The 24,845-nt window shown below is 55.0% G+C and overlaps 1 protein-coding gene across 1 annotated transcript; it reads left to right on the top strand.

Moving 5' to 3' along the window:
• Window position 1: 1 nt before the first annotated feature.
• pidd1 (p53-induced death domain protein 1) lies at window positions 2–22,494 on the top strand. The gene is made up of 17 exons (XM_088935166.1): window positions 2–15; window positions 149–422; window positions 2,463–4,124; window positions 4,528–4,941; window positions 6,250–6,402; window positions 7,703–7,757; window positions 8,605–8,803; window positions 8,912–9,064; window positions 9,772–9,945; window positions 11,212–11,359; window positions 11,562–11,697; window positions 11,778–11,928; window positions 12,187–12,310; window positions 13,482–13,597; window positions 14,727–14,834; window positions 18,749–18,933; window positions 21,185–22,494. The coding sequence occupies exons 3-17, from the start codon at window positions 2,627–2,629 to the stop codon at window positions 21,390–21,392; spliced, it is 3,822 nt and encodes a 1,273-aa protein (XP_088791292.1). The 5' UTR covers window positions 2–15; window positions 149–422; window positions 2,463–2,626; the 3' UTR covers window positions 21,393–22,494.
• Window positions 22,495–24,845: the final 2,351 nt, after the last annotated feature.

The raw sequence follows: 24,845 nt of genomic DNA on the forward strand, positions 1-24,845 counted from the left end.
AAGAGGCTGCAACTGGTATTACAGTTTATTTTCTCAGTTCTTTTTTTAAGTTTTAAAATAACCCTTTGTTTTTGTTTAAAATACTCGTAGAGATATGTAACCCGGGCGAACTTAGTAACAGAATGCACACATTTGTTTGGTCTGCCAGGTCCCTAGGCGTCCTGGCTGATTTTTATCCGTTCTGAGCGCTGGTCTCCGGAAGGGGCTGTGCTCCTGCAGAGTACAGTGCAGGCAGCTCTCAGGGCCGGGCTGAGTCCGGGACGGCATGAGCACGCTGTCCCTTTAAGAGCCGTCCCGCCCCAGCGCAGAGTTTGGCGCCCCTTCAGGGAGAGTGGCTGAGAGAGAGAGGAAGACAGACGGGGCGCACAGACACCGGACCCCCAGTATCCCGGCAGCGGTCGCAGGCGTGGCGGGTAGTGCAGGTATTTACACAGTGCTGGACTGTACTGTACCATACACAACTGTACTGTGCTGCACTGCCCACAGTGCTGGACTGTACTGTACCATACACAACTGTACTGTGCTACACTGCCCACTCCACAGTGCTGGACTGTACTGTACCATACACAACTGTACTGTGCTACACTGCCCACAGTGCTGGACTGTACTGTACCATACACAACTGTACTGTGCTACACTGCCCAGAGTGCCGGACTGTACTGTACCATACACAACTGTACTGTGCTACACTGCCCACTCCACAGTGCCGGACTGTACTGTACCATACACAACTGTACTGTGCTACACTGCCCACAGTGCTGGACTGTACTGTACCATACACAACTGTACTGTGCTACACTGCCCAGAGTGCCGGACTGTACTGTACCATACACAACTGTACTGTGCTACACTGCCCACTCCACAGTGCCGGACTGTACTGTACCATACACAACTGTACTGTGCTACACTGCCCACAGTGCTGGACTGTACTGTACCATACACAACTGTACTGTGCTACACTGCCCAGAGTGCCGGACTGTACTGTACCATACACAACTGTACTGTGCTACACTGCCCACTCCACAGTTCTGGACTGTACTGTGCCATACACAACTGTACTGTGCTACACTGCCCACAGTGCTGGACTGTACTGTGCTACACTGCCCACAGTTCTGGACTGTACTGTACCATACACAACTGTACTGTGCTACACTGCCCACTCCACAGTTCTGGACTGTACTGTACCATACACAACTGTACTGTGCTACACTGCCCAGAGTGCCGGACTGTACTGTACCATACACAACTGTACTGTGCTACACTGCCCACAGTGCTGGACTGTACTGTACCATACACAACTGTACTGTGCTACACTGCCCACTCCACAGTTCTGGACTGTACTGTACCATACACAACTGTACTGTGCTACACTGCCCACAGTGCCGGACTGTACTGTACCATACACAACTGTACTGTGCTACACTGCTCACAGTGCCGGACTGTACTGTACCATACACAACTGTACTGTGCTACACTGCCCACAGTGCCGGACTGTACTGTACCATACACAACTGTACTGTGCTACACTGCTCACAGTGCCGGACTGTACTGTACCATACACAACTGTACTGTGCTACACTGCCCACAGTTCTGGACTGTACTGTACCATACACAACTGTACTGTGCTACACTGACCACAGTGCCGGACTGTACTGTACCATACACAACTGTACTGTGCTACACTGCCCACAGTTCTGGACTGTACTGTACCATACACAACTGTACTGTGCTACACTGCCCACTCCACAGTTCTGGACTGTACTGTACCATACACAACTGTACTGTGCTACACTGCCCACAGTTCTGGACTGTACTGTACCATACACAACTGTACTGTGCTACACTGCCCACTCCACAGTGCTGGACTGTACTGTACCATACACAACTGTACTGTGCTACACTGCCCACAGTGCTGGACTGTACTGTACCATACACAACTGTACTGTGCTACACTGCCCACAGTTCTGGACTGTACTGTACCATACACAACTGTACTGTGCTACACTGCCCACAGTTCTGGACTGTACTGTACCATACACAACTGTACTGTGCTACACTGCCCACTCCACAGTTCTGGACTGTACTGTACCATACACAACTGTACTGTGCTACACTGCTCACAGTGCCGGACTGTACTGTACCATACACAACTGTACTGTGCTACACTGACCACAGTGCCGGACTGTACTGTACCATACACAACTGTACTGTGCTACACTGCCCACAGTGCTGGACTGTACTGTACCATACACAACTGTACTGTGCTGCACTGCCCACAGTGCCGGACTGTACTGTACCATACACAACTGTACTGTGCTACACTGCCCACTCCACAGTTCTGGACTGTACTGTACCATACTTTATTTCTGTAGTGTATATATTATTACTGTGTGCTTTGTTGTTCAATTGCTTTCACTCTAACAAGCTGTACTGTACCCTCTCTCCTCTTTCACCTGTTTCAGTGGAGAGGCTGGGCTGCCTGCCCAGGCTTGCCCGTTTCCAATAGCAACAGTGAGCGATGGCACACCAGGGAGGGTGCAGACCGCGAAAGAGAATGCGAGACAGACGGACCGCCGCCCCACCCATGCTCTGACACTGGGACGCTGTAACACCCCTCTGCATCCTCATGGACCACAGCACGCAGAGCAGAGAGGGGTCGGAGGAGCAGAGAGGAGAGAGGAGGCACACAGGCGGGCTGGGGGAGAGTAGAGAGGGGTCGGAGGAGCAGAGAGGAGAGAGGAGGCACACAGGCGGACTGGAGGAGAGCAGAGAGGGGTCGGAGGAGCAGAGAGGAGAGAGGAGGCACACAGCTGGGCTGGGGGAGAGTAGAGAGGGGTCGGAGGAGCAGAGAGGAGAGAGGAGGCACACAGGCGGACTGGAGGAGAGCAGAGAGGGGTCGGAGGAGCAGAGAGGAGAGAGGAGGCACACAGGCGGACTGGAGGAGAGCAGAGAGGGGTCGGAGGAGCAGAGAGGAGAGAGGAGGCACACAGGCGGGCTGGAGGAGAGTAGAGAGGGGTCGGAGGAGCAGAGAGGAGAGAGGAGGCACACAGGCGGACTGGAGGAGAGCAGAGAGGGGTCGGAGGAGCAGAGAGGAGAGAGGAGGCACACAGCTGGGCTGGGGGAGAGCAGAGAGGGGTTGGAGGAGCAGAGAGTAGAGAGGAGGCACACAGGCGGGCTGGAGGAGAGCAGAGAGGGGTCGGAGGAGCAGAGAGGAGAGAGGAGGCACACAGGCGGACTGGGGGAGAGTAGAGAGGGGTCGGAGGAGCAGAGAGGAGAGAGGAGGCACACAGGCGGACTGGAGGAGAGCAGAGAGGGGTCGGAGGAGCAGAGAGGAGAGAGGAGGCACACAGGCGGACTGGAGGAGAGCAGAGAGGGGTCGGAGGAGCAGAGAGGAGAGAGGAGGCACACAGGCGGGCTGGAGGAGAGCAGAGAGGGGTTGGAGGAGCAGATAGGAGAGAGGAGGCACACAGGCGGACTGGAGGAGAGTAGAGAGGGGTTGGAGGAGCAGAGAGGAGAGAGGAGGCACACAGCTGGGCTGGGGGAGAGTAGAGAGGGGTTGGAGGAGCAGAGAGTAGAGAGGAGGCACACAGGCGGGCTGGAGGAGAGTAGAGAGGGGTCGGAGGAGCAGAGAGGAGAGAGGAGGCACAGAGATGGGCTGATAAAGAGGAGCGAGGGGTCATCCAAAGAGCATCAGGGCGCAGAAGAGGGGAGAGCTTTAGAGGAAGTGCAGCCGCTGGGTCTGGGACCGAGCAGGCAGACAGCGGGAGACACGCAGAGGGACGGGAGCAGAGGAGCTCGCAGCCAAGGCCCTGCATGGCAACAGGAGGGGGGAGATGGGAGAACCAGCCCTGGAGGTGGGGTGCCTGCCCCCCCATGTCTCTCAGCCCCTTCCTCCCTGTGTGCCACCCCTCCTCCTCCTCTCGCCGCGCTGCTGGCGGACACCAGACTGACGCTGGACGTGTTCCCCAGAGGCACAGTGCTGCTGTGCAGCCTGTGGGAGGCACTGCAGGGAGCAGTGAGCAGGGTGGAGTTTCTGCGGCTGGGCTCCGAGGAGCAGGAGGGGCTGGACAGAGCTCTGACAGTCATCGGCCAGCTCTCCCGGCTCAGGTCCCTGTCGATTCGAGGTACTGTCTCCCCCACACTCTCAGGGGGCTGTCTCTCTGTGTCTCTCTGTGTCTCTCTGTGTCTCTCTGTGTCTCTCTGTGTCTCTCTGTGTCTGTCTCCCAGGGGGCTGTGTCTCTCTGTGTCTCCCTGTGTCTGTGTGTGTGTCTGTGTGTCTCGGGGGCTGTGTCTCTGTGTGACTGTGTGTGTCTCTGTGTGTCTCAGGGGGCTGTGTCTCTGTTTGTCACAGTGGGACACGGTGTCTCTGTGTGAAACAGTGTGTCTCAGGGGGCTGTGTCTCTGTGTGTCCCCATTTGTCTCTGTGTGTCTCAGGGTGATGTGTCCCCGTGTGTCCCCGTGTGGGTCTCAGGGCGCTGTGTGTCTGTGAGTCTGTGTGTCTCAGGGGGCTGTGTGTCTCTGTCTCAGGGGGCTGTGTGCGGGACGAGTTGGGGTCCCCCCAGCCAGGCCAGCTGTCCTCCCTCCCGGACTCCTTGGGCTCCCTGTGCCTCCTGACTCACCTGGACCTCAGCTTCAACCAGCTGGCCTCCCTGCCGGCCTGCCTGCGTGCGCTCCCTCGGCTCTCCCACCTGCTGCTGGGGTGCAACGCGCTGTCCTCGCTGCCCGACTGGCTGGGGGCGCTGCGCTCCCTCACCTCCCTCTCGCTCATGGGCAACCGCCTCACTGCCGTCCCGCCCAGCCTGGGCCAGCTGGGGGCGCTGCGGAGCCTGGACCTGTCCCACAACCAGCTGGAGGCTCTGCCCCCCGAGGTCGGAGCTCTGGAGCGACTCACTCACTTGGAGCTGTCCTGCAACAGGCTGACCGAGCTGCCGGACACTCTGGGTACGAGTCTGGGGGTGACCGAGCTGCCGGACACTCTGGGTACGAGTCTGGGGGTGAGGAGGGGGGCTGTCCTGCAACAGGCTGACCGAGCTGCCGGACACTCTGGGTACGAGTCTGGGGGTGAGGAGGGGGGCTGACCGAGCTGCCGGACACTCTGGGTACGAGTCTGGGGGTGACCGAGCTGCCGGACACTCTGGGTACGAGTCTGGGGGTGAGGAGGGGGGCTGACCGAGCTGCCGGACACTCTGGGTACGAGTCTGGGGGTGAGGAGGGGGGCTGACCGAGCTGCCGGACACTCTGGGTACGAGTCTGGGGGTGAGGAGGGGGGCTGACCGAGCTGCCGGACACTCTGGGTACGAGTCTGGGGGTGATCGAGCTGCCGGACACTCTGGGTACGAGTCTGGGGGTGAGGAGGGGGGCTGACCGAGCTGCCGGACACTCTGGGTACGAGTCTGGGGGTGAGGAGGGGGGCTGACCGAGCTGCCGGTCACTCTGGGTACGAGTCTGGGGGTGAGGAGGGGGGCTGACCGAGCTGCCGGACACTCTGGGTACGAGTCTGGGGGTGACCGAGCTGCCGGACACTCTGGGTACGAGTCTGGGGGTGACCGAGCTGCCGGACACTCTGGGTACGAGTCTGGGGGTGAGGAGGGGGGCTGACCGAGCTGCCGGACACTCTGGGTACGAGTCTGGGGGTGAGGAGGGGGGCTGACCGAGCTGCCGGACACTCTGGGTACGAGTCTGGGGGTGACCGAGCTGCCGGACACTCTGGGTACGAGTCTGGGGGTGACCGAGCTGCCGGACACTCTGGGTACGAGTCTGGGGGTGACCGAGCTGCCGGACACTCTGGGTACGAGTCTGGGGGTGAGGAGGGGGGCTGACCGAGCTGCCGGACACTCTGGGTACGAGTCTGGGGGTGAGGAGGGGGGCTGACCGAGCTGCCGGACACTCTGGGTACGAGTCTGGGGGTGAGGAAGGGGGCTGTCCTGCAACAGGCGAACTAAGTCACCTCCTCTCTCCAGATTTCTCCTGTTCTCTCTTGTCTTCCTCTCTTCTCCTCCTCTTTCCTGTCCTCAGTCCCTCCTGTCCTCTGTCCCAGGATCTGTCCTGTCTCTCAGGACACTGGTGCTCCACAGTAACAGTCTGTCCTCTGTCTCTCCTGTCCTCTGTCCCAGGATCTGTCCTGTCTCTCAGGAGACTGGTGCTCCACAGTAACAGTCTGTCCTCTGTCTCTCCTGTCCTCTGTCCCAGGATCTGTCCTGTATCTCAGGAGACTGGTGCTCCACAGTAACAGTCTGTCCTCTGTCCCAGGATCTGTCCTGTCTCTCAGGAGACTGGTGCTCCACAGTAACAGTCTGCGCTCTGTCCCCTCCTGTCTGCTCCTGAGACCTGACCTTGAACTTGACCTCCGCAACAACCCTCTGGGGCGCCCCCCAACTCCAGCCAGTCCCCCATCTTCCAGTGGTGAGACCTGGTTCACATGCATTTTAATTAATCTGGTTTAGATCTGTGTATTCCCCAGCTGTGTGTTAATAGTGAGTAATTTGTGAGAAGACTGTGTGCAGTGTTCTGTGTGTTCCTCAGTTGTTATTAATAGTCAGTGAGCAATGTGTGGGTATATCTTTTATGTAGGGATCTGTGTTCCTCAGTTGTATGTTACTGGTGAGTGACTAATGTGTGAGTAGATTATGTAATGATCTGTGTATTCCTCAGAGGTGTGTTAATCGTGAGTGAGTAATGTGTGAGTAGACTGTGTAATGATCTGTGTGTTCCTCAGTTATGTGTTAATAGTGAGTGAGTAATGTGTGAGTAGACTGTGTAATGATCTGTGTGTTCCCCAGCTGTGTGTTAATAGCAGGTGAGTAATGTGTGAGTAGAAAGTGTAGTGTTCTGTGTGTTCCTCAGTTGTGTTAAAAGTTAGTGAGTAATGTGTGAGTATGTCTTTTATGTAGGGTTCTGTGTTCCTCAGTTGTGTTTCAATGGTGAGTGAGTAATGTGTGAGTAGATTGTGTAATGATCTGTTCCTCCATTGTGTGTTAAAGTGGAACAGCAGCCCCAGTTTCTCAGACCGGTTATTAAATCTCATAGCAAAATAATTTAATTGACGTTATAAAAATATTTTACAAATTTAAAATTAAGCACAAAATTGTGAACTTTGTGAAAGTACTGTGTCACCATGTTGTCGCAAACTTGTATTCGAGAGCCCGTGAACTGTAACGTGAGGCGGCCCTTCCTGCTCTCCAGCCCCTGTGCTGATTGGCATCCTGTGATGTGCGAGTGAATAAGTACAGGTTGTGCGGCGGATATTTCGCCTCAGTCAAGAAGCAGTAGATGCTTTTACAGTGGAGCGATATTTCTGTGGGCCTGAACGAGACGTATTCACAAGCCTGCTTGTGTCCAGTGTAGTGGGGCCTCACCTCACTGGGATTGTTGCCTCGTTCTGAATCGCAGGACACGGCGCTGCGCACACCTGGAAGTTATTCTGTGATGTAAATTGCAGGTTTTACAAGTTACTGTCTGCTTTTGACTTTTATTGTGGTTTGAAGAGCACTCATCAATGCTGATTATATGTTATAAACATAACATTGCAGATCTCTTTAATAGTTTGAGTAGACTTTGTGTAATAATCTGTGTTCCCCAATTGTGTGTTAATAGTATGTGAGTAACCTGTGAGTTGACTATGTGTAATGATCTGTTTCCTAATTGTGTGATAATAGTGTGAGTAACCTGTGAGTAGACTGTGTGTAATGATCTGTTCCCACAGTTCAATCAGAGAGTGTGAAGTTGCCTGAACTCCACCTGGGGCCCAACCAGCACAGGTCAGTATGCATCTCCTCTGTGACTCTTGGTGTTGTAGCAGTGGGGCTGTACGGTGACTGTACTCTCCTCTGTGTCTCGGTTCTGTAGCTGTGGGGCTGTACGGTGACTGTACTCTCCTCTGTGTCTCTCGGTGCTGTAGCTGTGGGGCTGTACGGTGACTGTACTCTCCTCTGTGTCTCTGGGTGCTGTAGCAGTGGGGCTGTATGGTGACTGTACTCTCCTCTGTGTCTCTCGGTGCTGTAGCAGTGGGGCTGTACAGTGACTGTACTCTCCTCTGTGTCTCGGTTCTGTAGCTGTGGGGCTGTATGGTGACTGTACTCTCCTCTGTGTCTCTCGGTGCTGTAGCTGTGGGGCTGTATGGTGACTGTACTCTCCTCTGTGTCTCTGGGTGCTGTAGCAGTGGGGCTGTATGGTGACTGTACTCTCCTCTGTGTCTCTCGGTGCTGTAGCAGTGGGGCTGTATGGTGACTGTACTCTCCTCTGTGTCTCGGTTCTGTAGCTGTGGGGCTGTATGGTGACTGTACTCTCCTCTGTGTCTCTCAGTGCTGTAGCAGTGGGGCTGTACGGTGACTGTACTCTCCTCTGTGTCTCTCAGTGCTGTAGCAGTGGGGCTGTACAGTGACTGTACTCTCCTCTGTGTCTCGGTTCTGTAGCTGTGGGGCTGTACGGTGACTGTACTCTCCTCTGTGTCTCTCGGTGCTGTAGCTGTGGGGCTGTACGGTGACTGTACTCTCCTCTGTGTCTCGGTTCTGTAGCTGTGGGGCTGTATGGTGACTGTACTCTCCTCTGTGTCTCTCGGTGCTGTAGCAGTGGGGCTGTACAGTGACTGTACTCTCTGTCTCTAAGTTTCTCTGTGTGCCAGGAAGGATGCCACGTGTTCCTGCCTGGTGGGGCGGAGCTTGTTTTCCCTCGGGATGCAGTCTCCATGGTAACAGTGCAGTGGGCGGAGCGGAGACCTCACAGGAAGTGGGTGTGGTTGGAGGATCACGACATCCTGCTCAGCCGTGCGTTGGAGCTCCGCCCCCATGGCACTGCCTTCCAGAAGGTCAGCGAGGGGTCAGAGGTCTCCTCTGGGGTTGACATGAAGCAGAGCTCCTTCTCTGTGAGGGTGTTGCCAGCGCTGTGAGTCACTCAGTCCGTTGCTCTGTCTCAGCCCGTGGAGGTGTGCCTGCCCTTCTCACGCCCCCCTCATGCTCCAGGGAGGGAGGTGCTGATCCGGCGCTTTGACGGCTCCACCTGGACACAGTTGCACACCACGACCAGGAGGGGGAGCCGTGGCGCACAGACCGACCGCCACCGAGCCAGAGTACGACACCAGCTCTGCTCTCCAGGAGCATTCACATGGGTGACTGTGTGTTTGCTCTGTTCAGCCTTAGTCCTGCGTCTCTGTGATGTCTGTCCTGTCTCACTCCTCCTCCCAGCTCTCCAGTCTGTGTGTCTCTCCAGGTAGTGTGCTGCTCACTCTCCCAGCTCTCCAGTCTGTGTGTGTGTCTCTCCAGGTAGTGTGCTGTTCACTCTCCCAGCTCTCCAGTCTGTGTGTGTGTCTCTCCAGGTAGTGTGCTGCTCACTCTCCCAGCTCTCCAGTCTGTGTGTGTGTCTCTCCAGGTAGTGTGCTGCTCACTCTCCCAGCTCTCCAGTCTGTGTGTGTCTCTCCAGGTAGTGTGCTGCTCACTCTCCCAGCTCTCCAGTCTCTGTGTGTGTCTCTCCAGGTAGTGTGCTGCTCACTCTCCCAGCTCTCCAGTCTGTGTGTGTCTCTCCAGGTAGTGTGCTGCTCATTCTCCCAGCTCTCTGGTCTGTGTGTCTCTCCAGGTAGTGTGCTGCTCACTCTCCCAGCTCTCCAGTCTGTGTGTCTCTCCAGGTAGTGTGCTGTTCACTCTCCCAGCTCTCCAGTCTGTGTGTCTCTCCAGGTAGTGTGCTGCTCACTCTCCCAGCTCTCCAGTCTGTGTGTGTGTGTCTCTCCAGGTAGTGTGCTGCTCACTCTCCAAGATCTCCAGTCTGTGTGTGTCTCTCCAGGTAGCGTGCTGCACAGTCTCCCAGTTCTCCTGGTTCCTTGTCCTTTCCTGCCTGCTGGAGGACAGTTGCTCTGTCCCGCCACAGGGGGCACTGCTGCTGTCCAGTGTCGACCCCGGGATCAAGGTCACCTTCCCCCCCAGCGCCACCCTGCAGACGCGCACGGTCAAGCTGCAGGTGCGAAGGAGGGACAGAGTGACAGAGGGTGTTGTTCTCCTCGGGACCTGCAGGTGCTGCTGTCTGAGCTGAGGGAGAGAGTGCCTATACGGCAGTGAAGTGTGGGGTCCCCTCTCAGACCAGGGGTACACTCAATGGGACAAACACCCCACAGAAACTCTGCACATGGAGATCTGTAGAAACATCCTCCGTGTGCAGAGAAAAACACCTAACAACGGGTGCAGGGCTGAATTAGGTCAGTACCCACTATTGATAAGCATACAGAAGAGAGTATTAAAGTATTGGCTACACCTAAAAAACAGCGACCAAAATTCCTACCACCACAAAGCCCTCCAAAACAGAGCCCCCTGAGCCAGCTGCTCCTGAGGCTCACTGACCTGAGCCACACCGACACTAACCAGCCTCAGGACAGCACTGCTAGAGCACCACAACTCAGACTCAACCGCATCACAGCACAGATCAAACAGCAATATCTCACACACTGGGACACACACACAAACACAACATAAACTGGAATGCTACAGAACCCTAAACAGACAATGCACACTAGCCGAATATTTGACCAAGATAAGAAACAGCAAAAAGAAACAGAATCTGATGAAGTACAGGCTCAGTGACCACAGCCTGGCCAGAGAAACTGGACACAGGCAGCCCTGGCTGCCCAGAGAGGACAGGCTGTGCTCCCACTGCCAGCGGGGAGAAATAGAGACAGAGGTGCACTTCCTTCTGCACTGTGATACATATTCTGGGATTAGAGAAACATTCTTCCCTAAATTTACGAATCTAATCCCAGAATTCCCACACCTGCCAGAATCACAACGGGTCCCAATCCTACTGGGAGAGGGAGGAGGGAACTCAGTTGAACTGGCAGCCCAGTGTGTGATCTCCTGTCACAGCCTGAGGAACAATGAGCCTGTCTCTCAATATTATTATTATTATTAATTATTATTATTGTTAATAATACAAAATAATTATTAATTGTTGTTATTAATAATAATAATACAGTGTGTGATCTCCTGTCCCAGCCTGAGGAACAGTGAGTCTGTCTCCCAGTAATGCTCCATATGTTTATATATAAATGTATTACGTGTCTATATTGTCTGTAGATTTTATGTTAATAGTATTTGTTTGGCTTTGGCAAAATGTATTGATTTATTCATTGGTCATGCCAATAAAGCACCTTGAATTGAACTGAATTGAATACAGATTGTTGTTCTCTGCACTGTCTAAGCTGAGGGAGAGTAAGAAGTCTGTGGTTCTCCTCAGGTATTGAAGGTGGGGCTGTCTGAGCTGAGGGAGCTGACTGGAGACCCACAGGCCAGCTGCAGCCGTTTGGTCCGCCTTTCACAGAGCACCTTGGACACCTTCCTGCTGCCGGTCAGGGTACAGATCCCGCTGCCCCCTGGGGTAACAGGTGAGGCTGTTACTCCTGGAATAACCTGATCACACAGCAGCGCTAGCTGGGTGTGTGTGTGCAGGAGTCCAGCCTGCAGCTGTGAGGCTGTGTGTGTCAGGCTGTGCAGGACTGTGAGCTCCTGACAGGCCCTGCAGCTCTCTAGTTGGGTGTGTGTGTGTCTGTGAGTTGTGTTGAGAGCTGTGCCGGCCTGTGTCTCCAGGCCACTCGCTGGATCGCTCCTGTCTGTACCTGCTCCACGGAGACCCGGCCTCACGCACCTGGACGGACGTCACTGCGCAGGTGGGCCTGCAGCTCACGCAGCTGTACGCCCTCTTCAGCATCTCCCACTTCTCCTGGTGTGTGAGCGCTGTCCTGCCGCCGCCGCCGCCGCTGCCCTGCAGGGGGCGCCCTTGACTGCTGTCTGTCGCTGCCGCAGGTACTGGCTGTGGTACACCACGCGGCGTTGTGTGGGCGGGGTGGTCCGCCGGGTCTACGAGCGGCTCCGCATGTTCCGGGTCCAGTTCCTGGTTCTGCAACGGAAGAGCGACCCGGAGCAGGTCCTGCTGCAGTGTCTTCCCTCGCAGAAGGTGCTGTCTGTGTGTGCGTGCGCCTGTGTTTGCGTGTCTGTGTGTCTCAGGGAGCTGTGTGTGTGTGTGTGTGTGTGTGTGTGTGTGTGTGTGTGTGTGTGTGCGCGCGCGCGAGTCTGTCTGTGTGCACCTCACCGGCGCTCGGTCAGTCTGGCTGTTGCTCAGACTGTGTGTGTGTCTGGCTGTTGCAGGGAGTGTGTGAGTGTGTGAGTGTGTGAGTGTGAGTGTGTGTTGACTGTTGCTCGGACTGTGTTTCAGGTGGAGAGCACACTGCAGTCCCTCTCTGAGTTGTATGACGGCCCCAGGCCCTCTGACCTGTGTGAGCTGCTGGAGGGGGAGCAGTTCTTTGCTGGGTTCGAGAGAGGCCTTGAGATCAGCTCAGGTGAGTCACAGCACACAGCACTCCCCCTGGGACACTCCCCCTGCTGGACACTCAAGTTCAAGTTCACGTTTATTGTCATTATACTCATATACAGGTATATGGTATAATGAAATGCTATTTCAGACGATAAGTAGTACAAAAAAAACAACAATACAATTGTATAAGAAAAGAAAGACAGAGACAACAGGCAGCGTGCAAAACAACAAAAAGGTAACAGGTAATGTGCAAAACAACATCAGATGTGCAAAAACATGCATCAACAGAATGAAATAAAGGATAGAAAATTATGGGGAGTGAGCTTTTTGACACTCCCTGTGTGTGTCTCCTGTTTTCTTCTCTCCCTGCCCGTCTGTGTGTCTCCATTTATCTTCTCCTCTCCCTGCCCCTGTGTGTTTCTCCTGTTCTCCTCTCCCTGCCCCTGTGTGTTACTCCTCTTCTCCTCTCTCTGCCCGTGTCTCTCCTGTTCTTTTCTCCTCTCCCTGCCCCGGTGTGTGTCTCCTGTTCTCTCCTCTCCCTGCCCCAGTGTGTGTCTCCTGTTCTCTCCTCTCCCTGCCCCAGTGTGTGTCTCCTGTTCTCCTCTCCTCTCCCTGCCCCTGTGTGTGTCTCCTGTTCTCCTCTCCTCTCCCTGCCCCTGTGTGTGTCTCCTGTTCTCCTCTCCCTGCCCCAGTGTGTGTCTCCTGTTCTCTTCTCTCCCTGCCCCAGTGTGTGTCTCCTGTTCTCCTCTCCTCTCCCTGCCCCTGTCTGTGTGTCTCCTGTTCTCCTCTCCTCTCCCTGCCCCTGTGTGTGTCTCCTGTTCTCCTCTCCTCTCCCTGCCCCTGTGTGTGTCTCCTGTTCTCTCCTCTCCCTGCCCCAGTGTGTGTCTCCTGTTCTCCTTTCCTCTCCCTGCCCCAGTGTGTGTCTCCTGTTCTCCTTTCCTCTCCCTGCCCCAGTGTGTGTCTCCTGTTCTCCTCTCCTCTCCCTGCCCCAGTGTGTGTCTCCTGTTCTCCTCTCCTCTCCCTGCCCCAGTGTGTGTTGTAACCTGTGGTCAGATCAGTGCAGTGGACTGGACTGCTGTTGAACAAATGAAGCTGAGGCAGTTATGCCACCTTGTGGTCTTCCAGTGTCATCTTCCGTTGACGTTGAGCAACAGCTCCTGTGTCAGTGAACCCTCATTGTTTCCTCTCTCTGTCAGAGCGGCCGGACTGCGTGGGAGGCAGACTCTCGTTCGTCTTCTACTCTCACCTGAAGAACCACAAGGAGGTGTACATCTGCCCCAGCCCGGACCAGCAGGAGCCAGTCCGGGGGCAGGTAGGAGCAGGGCCCTCTCTCCTCTCTCCTCTCCGTCTTAAATAACAGTGAGATTATGCCGAAATCCAATGACAATAGGCAGAAATTGACAGATTAATGAGTTCTCAGCGACCTCTCCCATCCCTCTTTCTGTCCTCTTTCTCTCCCAATCCTTTGTTAATAATAATAATAATAATAATAATTTTACTACTGTTATTATTATTATTATTATTACTGCGACAGGAGATCACAAACTGTATTATAATTATTGAGAGACAAGCTCACTGTCTGTTCCTCAGGCTGGGACGGGAGATCACACACTGTATTATTATTATTGAGAGACAGGCTCACTGTCTGTTCCTCAGGCTGTGACAGGAGATCACACACTGTATTATTATTATTGAGAGACGGGCTCAGTGTCTGTTCCTCAGGGTGGGACAGGAGATCACACACTGTATTATTATTATTGAGAGACAGGCTCACTGTTCCTCAGGCTGGGACAGGAGATCACACACTGTATTATTATTGAGAGACAGGCTCACTGTCTGTTTCTCAGGCTGTGACAGGAGATCACACACTGTATTATTATTATTGAGAGACAGGCTCACTGTCTGTTCCTCAGGCTGGGACAGGAGATCACACACTGTATTATTATTATTGAGAGACAGGCTCACTGTCTGTTCCTCAGGCTGGGATAGGAGATCACTCACTGTATTATTATGATTGAGAGACAGGCTCACTGTTCCTCAGGGTGGGACAGAAGATCACGCACTGGGCTGCCAGTTCCCTCGTCCCTCTCCCAGTAGGATTGGGAGTTGTGATTCTGGCAGGTGTGGGAATTGGACTGCACTCCCCGAGAGAGAGAAAGCAGCTGTGACCAAAAGTGCCCCTTGTTCTCCCGTCGCCCTCCTGCTTCAGACACTCTCTCCCCTCTCTCCTCTCGTCACCCTCCTGCCTGAAACACCCTCTCTCCTCCCGTCACCCTCCTGCCTGAGACACTCTCTCCCCTCTCTCCTCCCGTCACCCTCCTGCCTGAGACACCCTCTCTCCTCCCATCACCCTCCTGTGTGGTGTGGGAATTGTGGGATTAGATTTGTTAATTTAGATCCCAGAGTATTTTTCAGTCTTTAATCTCTCTCCCGTCTCTCAGGTGTCCTTCTACCGCGGGGAGGCGCCCAGCTCTGTGCCACAGGACGCTGCCCAGAAGAGGAAGGGTCCTGACAGCCAGTGGCTCGCTACCCTGCCGCTGAGACTGCCTGTGAGCAGGATAGGGCACAGGGCTGCCCTAGCAGGGGGAAGGGAGGAGGGGAGAGGGGAGAGGGTGTCTCAGGCAGGAGGGTGATGAGAGGAGAGAGGGGAGAGAGTGTCTCAGGCAGGAGGGTGACGAGAGGAGAGAGGGGAGAGAGTGTCTCAGGCAGGAGGGTGACGAGAGGAGAGGGGGTGTCTCAGGCAGGAGGGTGACGGGAGGAGAGAGGGTGTCTCAGGCAGGAGGGTGATGGGAGGAGAGAGGGTGTCTCAGGCAGGAGGGTGACGGGAGGAGAGAGGGGAGAGAGTGTCTCAGGCAGGAGGGTGACGAGAGGAGAGAGGGGAGAGAGTGTCTCAGGCAGGAGGGTGACAGGAGGAGAGAGGGGAGAGAGTGTCTCAGGCAGGAGGGTGACGGGAGGAGAGAGGGTGTCTCAGGTAGGAGGGTGACGGGAGGAGAGAGGGGAGAGAGTGTCTCAGGCAGGAGGGTGACAGGAGGAGAGAGGGGAGAGAGTGTCTCAGGCAGGAGGGTGACGGGAGGAGAGAGGGTGTCTCAGGTAGGAGGGTGACGGGAGGAGAGAGAGTGTCTCAGGCAGGAGGGTGACAGGAGGAGAGAGGGTGTCTCAGGCAGGAGGGTGACGAGAGGAGAGAGGGTGTTTCAGGTAGGAGGGTGACGGGAGGAGAGAGGGTGTCTCAGGCAGGAGGGTGACGAGAGGAGAGAGGGGAGAGAGTGTCTCAGGCAGGAGGGTGACGGGAGGAGAGGGGGTGTCTCAGGCAGGAGGGTGACGGGAAGAGAGAGGGTGTCTCAGGTAAGAGGGTGACGGGAGGAGAGAGAGTGTCTCAGGTAGGAGGGTGACGGGAGGAGAGAGGGGAGAGAGTGTCTCAGGCAGGAGGGTGACGGGAGGAGAGAGGGGAGAGAGTGTCTCAGGCAGGAGGGTGACGGGAGGAGAGAGGGTGTCTCAGGCAGGAGGGTGACGGGAGGAGAGAGAGTGTCTCAGGCAGGAGGGTGACGGGAGGAGAGAGAGTGTCTCAGGCAGGAGGGTGACGGGAGGAGAGAGAGTGTCTCAGGCAGGAGGGTGACGGGAGGAGAGAGGGTGTCTCAGGCAGGAGGGTGACGGGGGGAGAGAGTGTCTCAGGCAGGAGGGTGACGGGAGGAGAGAGGGGAGAGAGTGTCTCAGGCAGGAGGGTGACGGGAGGAGAGAGGAGAGAGGGTGTCTCAGGCAGGAGGGTGACGAGAGGAGAGAGGGGAGAGAGTGTCTCAGGCAGGAGGGTGACGGGAGGAGAGAGGGTTTCTCAGGCAGGAGGGTGACGAGAGGAGAGAGGGGAGAGAGTGTCTCAGGCAGGAGGGTGACGGGAGGAGAGGGTGTCTCAGGCAGGAGGGTGACGAGAGGAGAGAGGGTGTTTCAGGCAGGAGGGTGACAGGAGGAGAGAGGGTGTTTCAGGCAGGAGGGTGACGGGAGGAGAGAGGGTGTTTCAGGCAGGAGGGTGACGGGAGGAGAGAGGGTGTCTCAGGCAGGAGGGTGACAGGAGGAGAGAGGGTGTCTCAGGCAGGAAGGTGACGAGAGGAGAGAGGGGAGAGAGTGTCTCAGGCAGGAGGGTGACGGGAGGAGAGAGGGGAGAGAGTGTCTCAGGCAGGAGGGTGACGGGAGGAGAGAGGGTGTCTCAGGCAGGAGGGTGACGGGAGGAGAGAGGGTGTCTCAGGCAGGAGGGTGACGAGAGGAGAGAGGGGAGAGAGTGTCTCAGGCAGGAGGGTGACGGGAGGAGAGAGGGGAGAGAGTGTTTCAGGCAGGAGGGTGACGGGAGGAGAGAGAGAGCCAAGAGCTGAGCCCAAAACAGAGCCCCCTGAGCCAGCTGGTCCTGAGGCTCACTGACCTGAGCCACACCGACACTAACCAGCATCAGGACAGCACTGCTAGAGCACCACAACCCAGACTCAACCACATCACAGCACAGATCAAACAGCAATATTTCACACACTGGGACACACACACAAACACAACATAAACTGGAATGCTACAGAACCCTAAACAGACAATACACACTAGCTGAATATTTGACCAAAATAAAAAATAACAAACAGAAACAGACCCTGACGAAGTACAGGCTCAGTGACCACAGCCTGGCCAGAGAAACTGGACACAGGCAGACCTGGCTGCCCAGAGAGGACAGGCTGTGCTCCCACTGCCAGCGGGGAGAAATAGAGACAGAGGTGCACTTCCTACTGCACTGTGACAGATACTCTGGGATGAGAGAAACATTCTTTCTGAAATTCAGAAATCTAATCCCAGAGTTCCCACACCTGCTAGAGTCACAACGGGTCCCAATCCTACTGGGAGAGGGAGGAGGGAACTCAGTTGATCTGGCAGCCCAGTATGTGATCTCCTGTCACAGCCTGAGGAACAGTGAGTCTAACTCCCAATAATGCTCCAGCCGCCTACAGTATATGTAAATATTTTATAATACGTCTTTGTTGTAAATGTCTGTAACATGTCTGTAGGTTTTATTTTACTTCTATTTTTTGTTTTGTTCCATGTTAATTTTATTATTTTTATTTGCTTTGGCAACACTGATTGGACCCATCGGTCATGCTAATAAAGCACCTTAAATTGAATTGTGTCTCAGGCAGGAGGGTGACGGGAGGAGAGAGAGTGTCTCAGGCAGGAGGGTGACGGGAGGAGAGAGGGTGTCTCAGGCAGGAGAGTGACGGGAGGAGAGAGGGTGTCTCAGGCAGGAGGGTGATGGGAGGAGAGAGGGTGTCTCAGGCAGGAGGGTGACGGGAGGAGAGAGGAGAGAGAGTGTCTCAGGCAGGAGGGTGACGGGAGGAGAGAGGGGAGAGAGTGTCTCAGGCAGGAGGGTGACGGGAGGAGAGAGGGTGTCTCAGGTAGGAGGGTGATGGGAGGAGAGAGGGGAGAGAGTGTCTCAGGCAGGAGGGTGACGGGAGGAGAGAGGGTGTCTCAGGCAGGAGGGTGACGGGAGGAGAGAGGAGAGAGAGTGTCTCAGGCAGGAGGGTGACGGGAGGAGAGAGGGGAGAGAGTGTCTCAGGCAGGAGGGTGACGGGAGGAGAGAGGGTGTCTCAGGCAGGAGGGTGATGGGAGGAGAGAGGAGAGAGAGTGTCTCAGGCAGGAGGGTGACGGGAGGAGAGAGGGTGTCTCAGGCAGGAGGGTGACGGGAGGAGAGAGGGGAGAGAGTGTCTCAGGCAGGAGGGTGACGGGAGGAGAGAGGGGAGAGAGTGTCTCAGGCAGGAGGGTGACGGGAGGAGAGAGGGTGTCTCAGGTAGGAGGGTGACGGGAGGAGAGAGGGGAGAGAGTGTCTCAGGCAGGAGGGTGACGGGAGGAGAGAGGGTGTCTCAGGCAGGAGGGTGACGAGAGGAGAGAGGGGAGAGAGTGTCTCAGGCAGGAGGGTGACGGGAGGAGAGAGGGTGTCTCAGGCAGGAGGGTGACGGGAGGAGAGAGGGTGTCTCAGGCAGGAGGGTGACGGGAGGAGAGAGGGGAGAGAGTGTCTCAGGCAGGAGGGTGACGGGAGGAGAGAGGGTGTCTCAGGCAGGAGGGTGACGGGAGGAGAGAGGGTGTCTCAGGCAGGAGGGTGACGGGAGGAGAGAGGGGAGAGAGTGTCTCAGGCAGGAGGGTGACAGGAGGAGAGAGGGGAGAGAGTGTCTCAGGCAGGAGGGTGACAGGAGGAGAGAGGGGAGAGAGTGTCTCAGGCAGGAGGGTGACAGGAGGACAGAGGGGAGAGAGTGTCTCAGGCAGGAGGGTGACAGGAGGAGAGAGGGGAGAGAGTGTCTCAGGCAGGAGGGTGACGGGAGGAGAGAGGGTGTCTCAGGCAGGAGGGTGACGAGAGGAGAGAGGGGAGAGAGTGTCTGAAGCAGGAGGGCGACGGGAGAACAAGGGGCACTTTTGGTCACAGCTGCTTTCTCTCTCTCGGGGAGTGCAGTCCAAGCTGTGCGCTGAGGATGAGTCCGTGCTGCCCCCCCTGAACCTGGGGGACCCCGAGAGTGGCTACCTGACTGAAGCCAACCTGCTGGCCATCTCCCTGCGCATCTCGCAGGACTGGAGAACCATCGGCATCAACCTGGGCTTGAGCTACCAGCAGCTGGACCGGATACAGTACCGGCACAGGTGAGGGCCTCCCTGCAGTACAGTACAGGTGAGCTGAAGCACCTCCCTGCAGCACAGTGCAGGTGAGTTATAGCTCCTCCCTGCAGCACAGTACAGGTGAGCAACAGTACTTTCCTGCAGTGCAGTACAGGTGAGCTATTGCACCTCCCTACAATACAGTACAGGTGAGCTATCGCTCCTGAGAGGGAGATTGAGAGGAGAGGGAGATTGAGTGTATTACATTATTATGTCTAACCAAGCTAAATAACAGCAAAAAGAAACAGACCCTGATGAAGTACAGGCAAAGTGACCACAGCCTGGCCAGAGAGACTGGACACAGGCAGACCTGGCTGCCCAGAGAGGACAGGCTGTGCTCCCACTGCCAGCGGGGAGAAATAGAGACAGAGGTGCACTTCCTACTGCACTGTGACAGATACTCTGGGATGAGAGAAACATTCTTCCTGAAATTCAGAAATCTAATCCCAGAGTTCCCACACCTGCCAGAATCACACAAGGCCCCCATCCTACTGGGAGAGGGAGGAGGGAACTGGCAGCCCAGTATGTGATCTCCTGTCCTGTAACTTACACACTAACATACAAACTGACATGCTGACAGTGAATGACACAGTGACACAGCCTGAGGAACAGTGAGCCTGTCTCCCATTAACGCTCCATATGTTTACAGTATATGTAAATATTTTATTATATGTCTTTGTTGTAAATGTCTGTAGATTTTTATGTTTTATATTTTATTTTTATTTGCTTTGGCAACGCTGATTCTACTCATCGGTCATGCCAATAAAGCACCTTGAATTGAATTGATTGAGGAGAGAGAGAGAGGAGAGGGGGATTGAGAGGAGAGAGAGAGGAGAGGGGGATTGAGGGAAGAGAAAGAGAGGGAAGAGAGAGGAAAGAGTGATTGAGGGGAGAGAGAGGAGAGGGAGATTAAGGGGAAGGGGGACTGAGGGGAGAGAGAGGAGAGAGTGATTGAGAGGAGAGAGAGGAGAGGGAGATTAAGGGGAAAGAGGAGAGAGGGGGATTGAGAGGAGAGAGAGAAGAGATAGAGGCAGGAGAGGAGACAGATGGAGGAGGGGAGGAGGCCTGCAGGTGACTGTGAGTCATCCACACAGACATATGGGATTCTGCAGGGATGATTATCAGCAGGCAGGACTGTAACACAGCAGAGAGCTGTGCGCTGGGAGTCTGGACAAGAGCAGAGAGCCGTGTGCTGGGAGTCTGGACAGGAGCAGAGAGCTGTGTGCTGGGAGTCTGGACAGGAGCAGAGAGCTGTGTGCTGGGAGTCTGGACAGGAGCAGAGAGCTGTGTGCTGGGAGTCTGGACAAGAGCAGAGAGCTGTGTGCTGGGAGTCTGACTGGACAGGAGCAGAGTGCTGTGTGCTGGGAGTCTGGACAGGAGCAGAGAGCTGTGTGCTGGGAGTCTGGACAGGAGCAGAGAGCTGTGTGCTGGGAGTCTGGACAGGAGCAGAGAGCTGTGTGCTGGGAGTCTGGACAGGAGCAGAGTGCTGTGTGCTGGGAGTCTGGACAAGAGCAGAGAGCTGTGTGCTGGGAGTCTGACTGGACAGGAGCAGAGAGCTGTGTGCTGGGAGTCTGACTGGACAGGAGCAGAGAGCTGTGCGCTTGGAGTCTGGACAGGAGCAGAGAGCTGTGTGCTGGGAGTCTGGACAGGAGCAGAGTGCTGTGTGCTGGGAGTCTGGACAGGAGCAGAGAGCTGTGTGCTGGGAGTCTGGACAGGAGCAGAGAGCTGTGTGCTGGGAGTCTGGACAGGAGCAGAGAGCTGTGTGCTGGGAGTCTGACTGGACAGGAGCAGAGAGCTGTGTGCTGGGAGTCTGACTGGACAGGAGCAGAGAGCTGTGTGCTGGGAGTCTGACTGGACAGGAGCAGAGAGCTGTGTGCTGGGAGTCTGACTGGACAGGAGCAGAGAGCTGTGTGCTGGGAGTCTGACTGGACAGGAGCAGTGTGCTGTGTGCTGGGAGTCTGGACAGGAGCAGTGTGCTGTGTGCTGGGAGTCTGGACAGGAGCAGAGAGCTGTGTGCTGGGAGTCTGACTGGACAGGAGCAGAGAGCTGTGTGCTGGGAGTCTGACTGGACAGGAGCGGAGAGCTGTGCGCTGGGAGTCTGGACAGGAGCAGAGTGCTGTGTGGAACAGAGAAAACTGTGAGGGGACCCCACACTTCAGTGCCTCTCTCCCCCCTCTCTCCTCCTCTCCTCCTTCCCTCTCTCTTTCCTCCTCTCCTCCTCTCTCCTCTCTCTCAGGGATGACCTGGGTGCTCTGGTGCTGGCCATGCTGTTCCAGTGGGCGCGCAGCGAGGGGGCGGGGCCGGGGGCGGTGCCTCGCCTTGTGGCAGCGATGAAGGAGAGCGGCAGGGAGGACGTTGCCGCGGAGATCGAGGACATCGTGCATCTGGGCACGCGCAAATACCACGACTCCCTGCGGCGTGTGGGGCTGCAGGCTGGACAGTAGAGGACAGCGAGACCTGCTCCTCGGAGCTTCACTGTGACCCGCTGACCTCCGGCCAGCTCACCTGGACACGAGACACTGAGCTGTGACTGACCATCAGGTGACCCTCCGGCCAGCTCGCCAGGACACGAGACACTGAGCTGTGACTGACCATCAGGTGACCCTCTGGCCAGCTCGCCAGGACACGATACACTGAGCTGTGACTGACCATCAGGTGACCCTCTGGCCAGCTCGCCAGGACACGAGACACTGAGCTGTGACTGACCATCAGGTGACCCTCTGGCTAGGACACCTGGACAGGAGACACTGAGCTGTGACTCACCATCAGGTGACCCTCTGGCTAGGACACCTGGACAGGAGACACTGAGCTGTGACTGACCATCAGGTGACCCTCTGGCTAGGACACCTGGACAGGAGACACTGAGCTGTGACTGACCATCAGGTGACCGTCTGGACTCTGTATTTAAATACCTCTAACAGCTGGACAAAGACACATTAGAGTTGGCCGGGACTCTGGGAACAGGAGCGCTTGACCATGTGTGAATGAGAGCAGTCCAGAAGACTCCTACTTTAGAGCACGTAGATCCACTCCAGGGTTTACCAGCAGCTGGGGATGGACATTTCTATCTGGTGCGCTGGGAGTCGGGAAAGAAGCAGAGAGCTGTGTGCTGGGAGTCTGGACAGGAGCAGAGTGCTGTGTGCTGGGAGTCTGGACAGGAGCAGAGAGCTGTGTGCTTCACGTCTGGACAGGAGCAGAGAGCTGTGTGCTGGGAGTCTGACTGGACAGAACAGAGTACTATGTGCTGGGAGTCTGACTGGACATGAGCAGATAGCTGTGTGCTGGGAGTCTGGACAGGAGCAGAGAGCTGTGTGCTGGGAGTCTGGACAGGAGCAGAGAGCTGTGTGCTGGGAGTCTGACTGGACATGAGCAGAGAGCTGTGTGCTGGGAGTCTGGACAGGAGCAGAGAGCTGTGTGCTGGGAGTCTGACTGGACAGGAGCAGAGTGCTGTGCATTCTGTATGTGGTCTGAATTTTTTTACCAGGACTGATAAAAGTTTGAGGCCATGATGTAAGATTGGAAATAAATTTACAATGTACCACTGAATGAGAGTCCAATTTTTTTATGCAGTTTATATCATTTTGTTTTTTAAACAATTTTGGAAACCATTAAATATAACATTACCTCCAATTTCACATACCCCATCCACATCAGAGCTGTAGATACTGTAGACACGCAGTCCAGCTCCTCTGTAACTTCACACTAACACTCCCTCATCAGAGCTGTAGATACTGTAGACACTCAGTCCAGCTCCTCTGTAACTTCACACTAACACTCCCTCATCAGAGCTGTAGATACTGTAGACACTCAGTCCAGCTCATCTGTAACTTCACACTAACACTCCCTCATCAGAGCTGTAGATACTGTAGAGACACTCAGTCCAGCTCCTCTGTAACTTCACACTAACACTCCCTCATCAGAGCTATAGATACTGTAGACACTCAGTCCAGCTCCTCTGTAACTTCACACTAACACTCCCTCATCAGAGCTGTAGATACTGTAGACACTCAGTCCAGCTCCTCTGTAACTTCACACTAACACTCCCTCATCAGAGCTGTAGATACTGTAGAGACACTCAGTCCAGCTCCTCTGTAACTTCACACTAACACTCCCTCATCAGAGCTGGAGATACTGTAGACACTCAGTCCAGCTCATCTGTAACTTCACACTAACACTCCCTCATCAGAGCTGTAGATACTGTAGACACTCAGTCCAGCTCATCTGTAACTTCACACTAACACTCCCTCATCAGAGCTGTAGATACTGTAGACAGTCAGTCCAGCTCATCTGTAACTTCACACCAACACTCCCTCATCAGAGCTGTAGATACTGTAGAGACACTCAGTCCAGCTCATCTGTAACTTCACACTAACACTCCCTCATCAGAGCTGTAGATACTGTAGACACTCAGTCCAGCTCATCTGTAACTATACACTAACATTCTTTCATTAAAGCTATTTGCACTCTGTTACTGCAGTAGAGTGCTGTTGAATGAGTAGGTGTTAAATTGGACCAGCAAACCAGTAAACAGCTGATTTCCCTTGTTAAGAGGTGGGTTGGAATGGAAGATGTGGTCCCAATTTGTTAGTCAGTTCAAAAGGAAGGAGAGAACCTTCTAAAGGGCAATTAAATCTAAACCCACAGCCACCTGGCAGATGTGCGTTGCTTGGAGAAGAGCAGGAACAGCAGGTGGCCCACAGATCTGCACACACACAACACAACATCGGTGGCCGAGCTGCAGTGGAGACGGTGACACGCCTCCTTCCAGACAGACCAGAGTCGGCATACACAGCTGGATCTGTAGGACTGGACTGAGGTTTCACTGTCCTCTGGTCTTCAGTTACTCACAGACAGTGGTGAAGCCCAGAAATTGGCTCAGGGTTCGAGCTCATTACTTCCTGAGAGCTATAATGATCAACCTGAAATCACAGTCTACTTAGCCACGTTTGCAAAGACCTTTGCCAGATAAAGGGGTTCCCCAGACCCTGGTGGGTATCCTGTCATGAGAGGAGTAAGAGTCTGAATTGTAAACACAGCTACACTCAGTTAAACACTCAGCAGTGTTATTATTTCAATACCAAGGTCACAGTATTTCAGCACTGTCAATACCTGACTGATAGCCCTCTACACACACTCCAACAACACACACACTCCCACAGTCTGCACATTCACAACACACACTCCCACAACACACACACTCCCACAGTCTACACACACACACTCCCACAACACACACTCCCACAGTCTGCACACACATACTCCCACAACACACACTCCCACAACACACGCACATACTCCCACAACACACACACTCCCACAGTCTGCACACACACACTCCCACAACACACACACTCCCACAGTCTACACACACACACTCCCACAACACACACACTCCCACAGTTTACACACACATACTCCCACAACACACACACTCCCACAGTCTGCACACATACATACTCACACAACACACACTCCCACAGTCTGCACATACACACTCCTCAGGCTGCACACACATACACAACACACGTACACTCCCACAGATCTGCACACACACATACACACACACTCCCACAGTCTGCACACACACACATACTTCCACAGTTTTCACACACACACGCACACTCACACAGTCTGCACATACATACACACACTCCCACAGATCTGCACACACATACTCACACACACTCCAACAGTCTGCACACACACACACATACTTACACAACACACACTCCCACAGATCTGCACATACACAACACGCACACACACTCCCACAGACTCAGACAGATGTACACTCACAAACAGAGCGCACACACTTCCAGGCGCACAGAGACAGTCTGCCCTCCTGTTTTTTTCCGGCTCTGCCGCTGCAGTGGCCGCAGTTGACCGCCGGGCGTCGC

Source organism: Atractosteus spatula, chromosome 16 (genome assembly GCF_055471065.1).
Source record: "Atractosteus spatula isolate fAtrSpa1 chromosome 16, fAtrSpa1.hap1, whole genome shotgun sequence".
NCBI lineage: Eukaryota > Metazoa > Chordata > Actinopteri > Semionotiformes > Lepisosteidae > Atractosteus > Atractosteus spatula.

Excerpts from the sequence above, each read along its gene's own strand:
- pidd1 (XM_088935166.1), top strand. The coding sequence starts at position 2,627 with ATGGACCACAGCACGCAGAGCAGAGAGGGGTCGGAGGAGCAGAGAGGA. Across the intron at positions 6,403-7,702 it reads CAGTCCCCCATCTTCCAGTG|TTCAATCAGAGAGTGTGAAG; the intron begins GTGAGACCTGGT and ends CTGTTCCCACAG. Across the intron at positions 7,758-8,604 it reads CTGGGGCCCAACCAGCACAG|TTTCTCTGTGTGCCAGGAAG; the intron begins GTCAGTATGCAT and ends TCTGTCTCTAAG.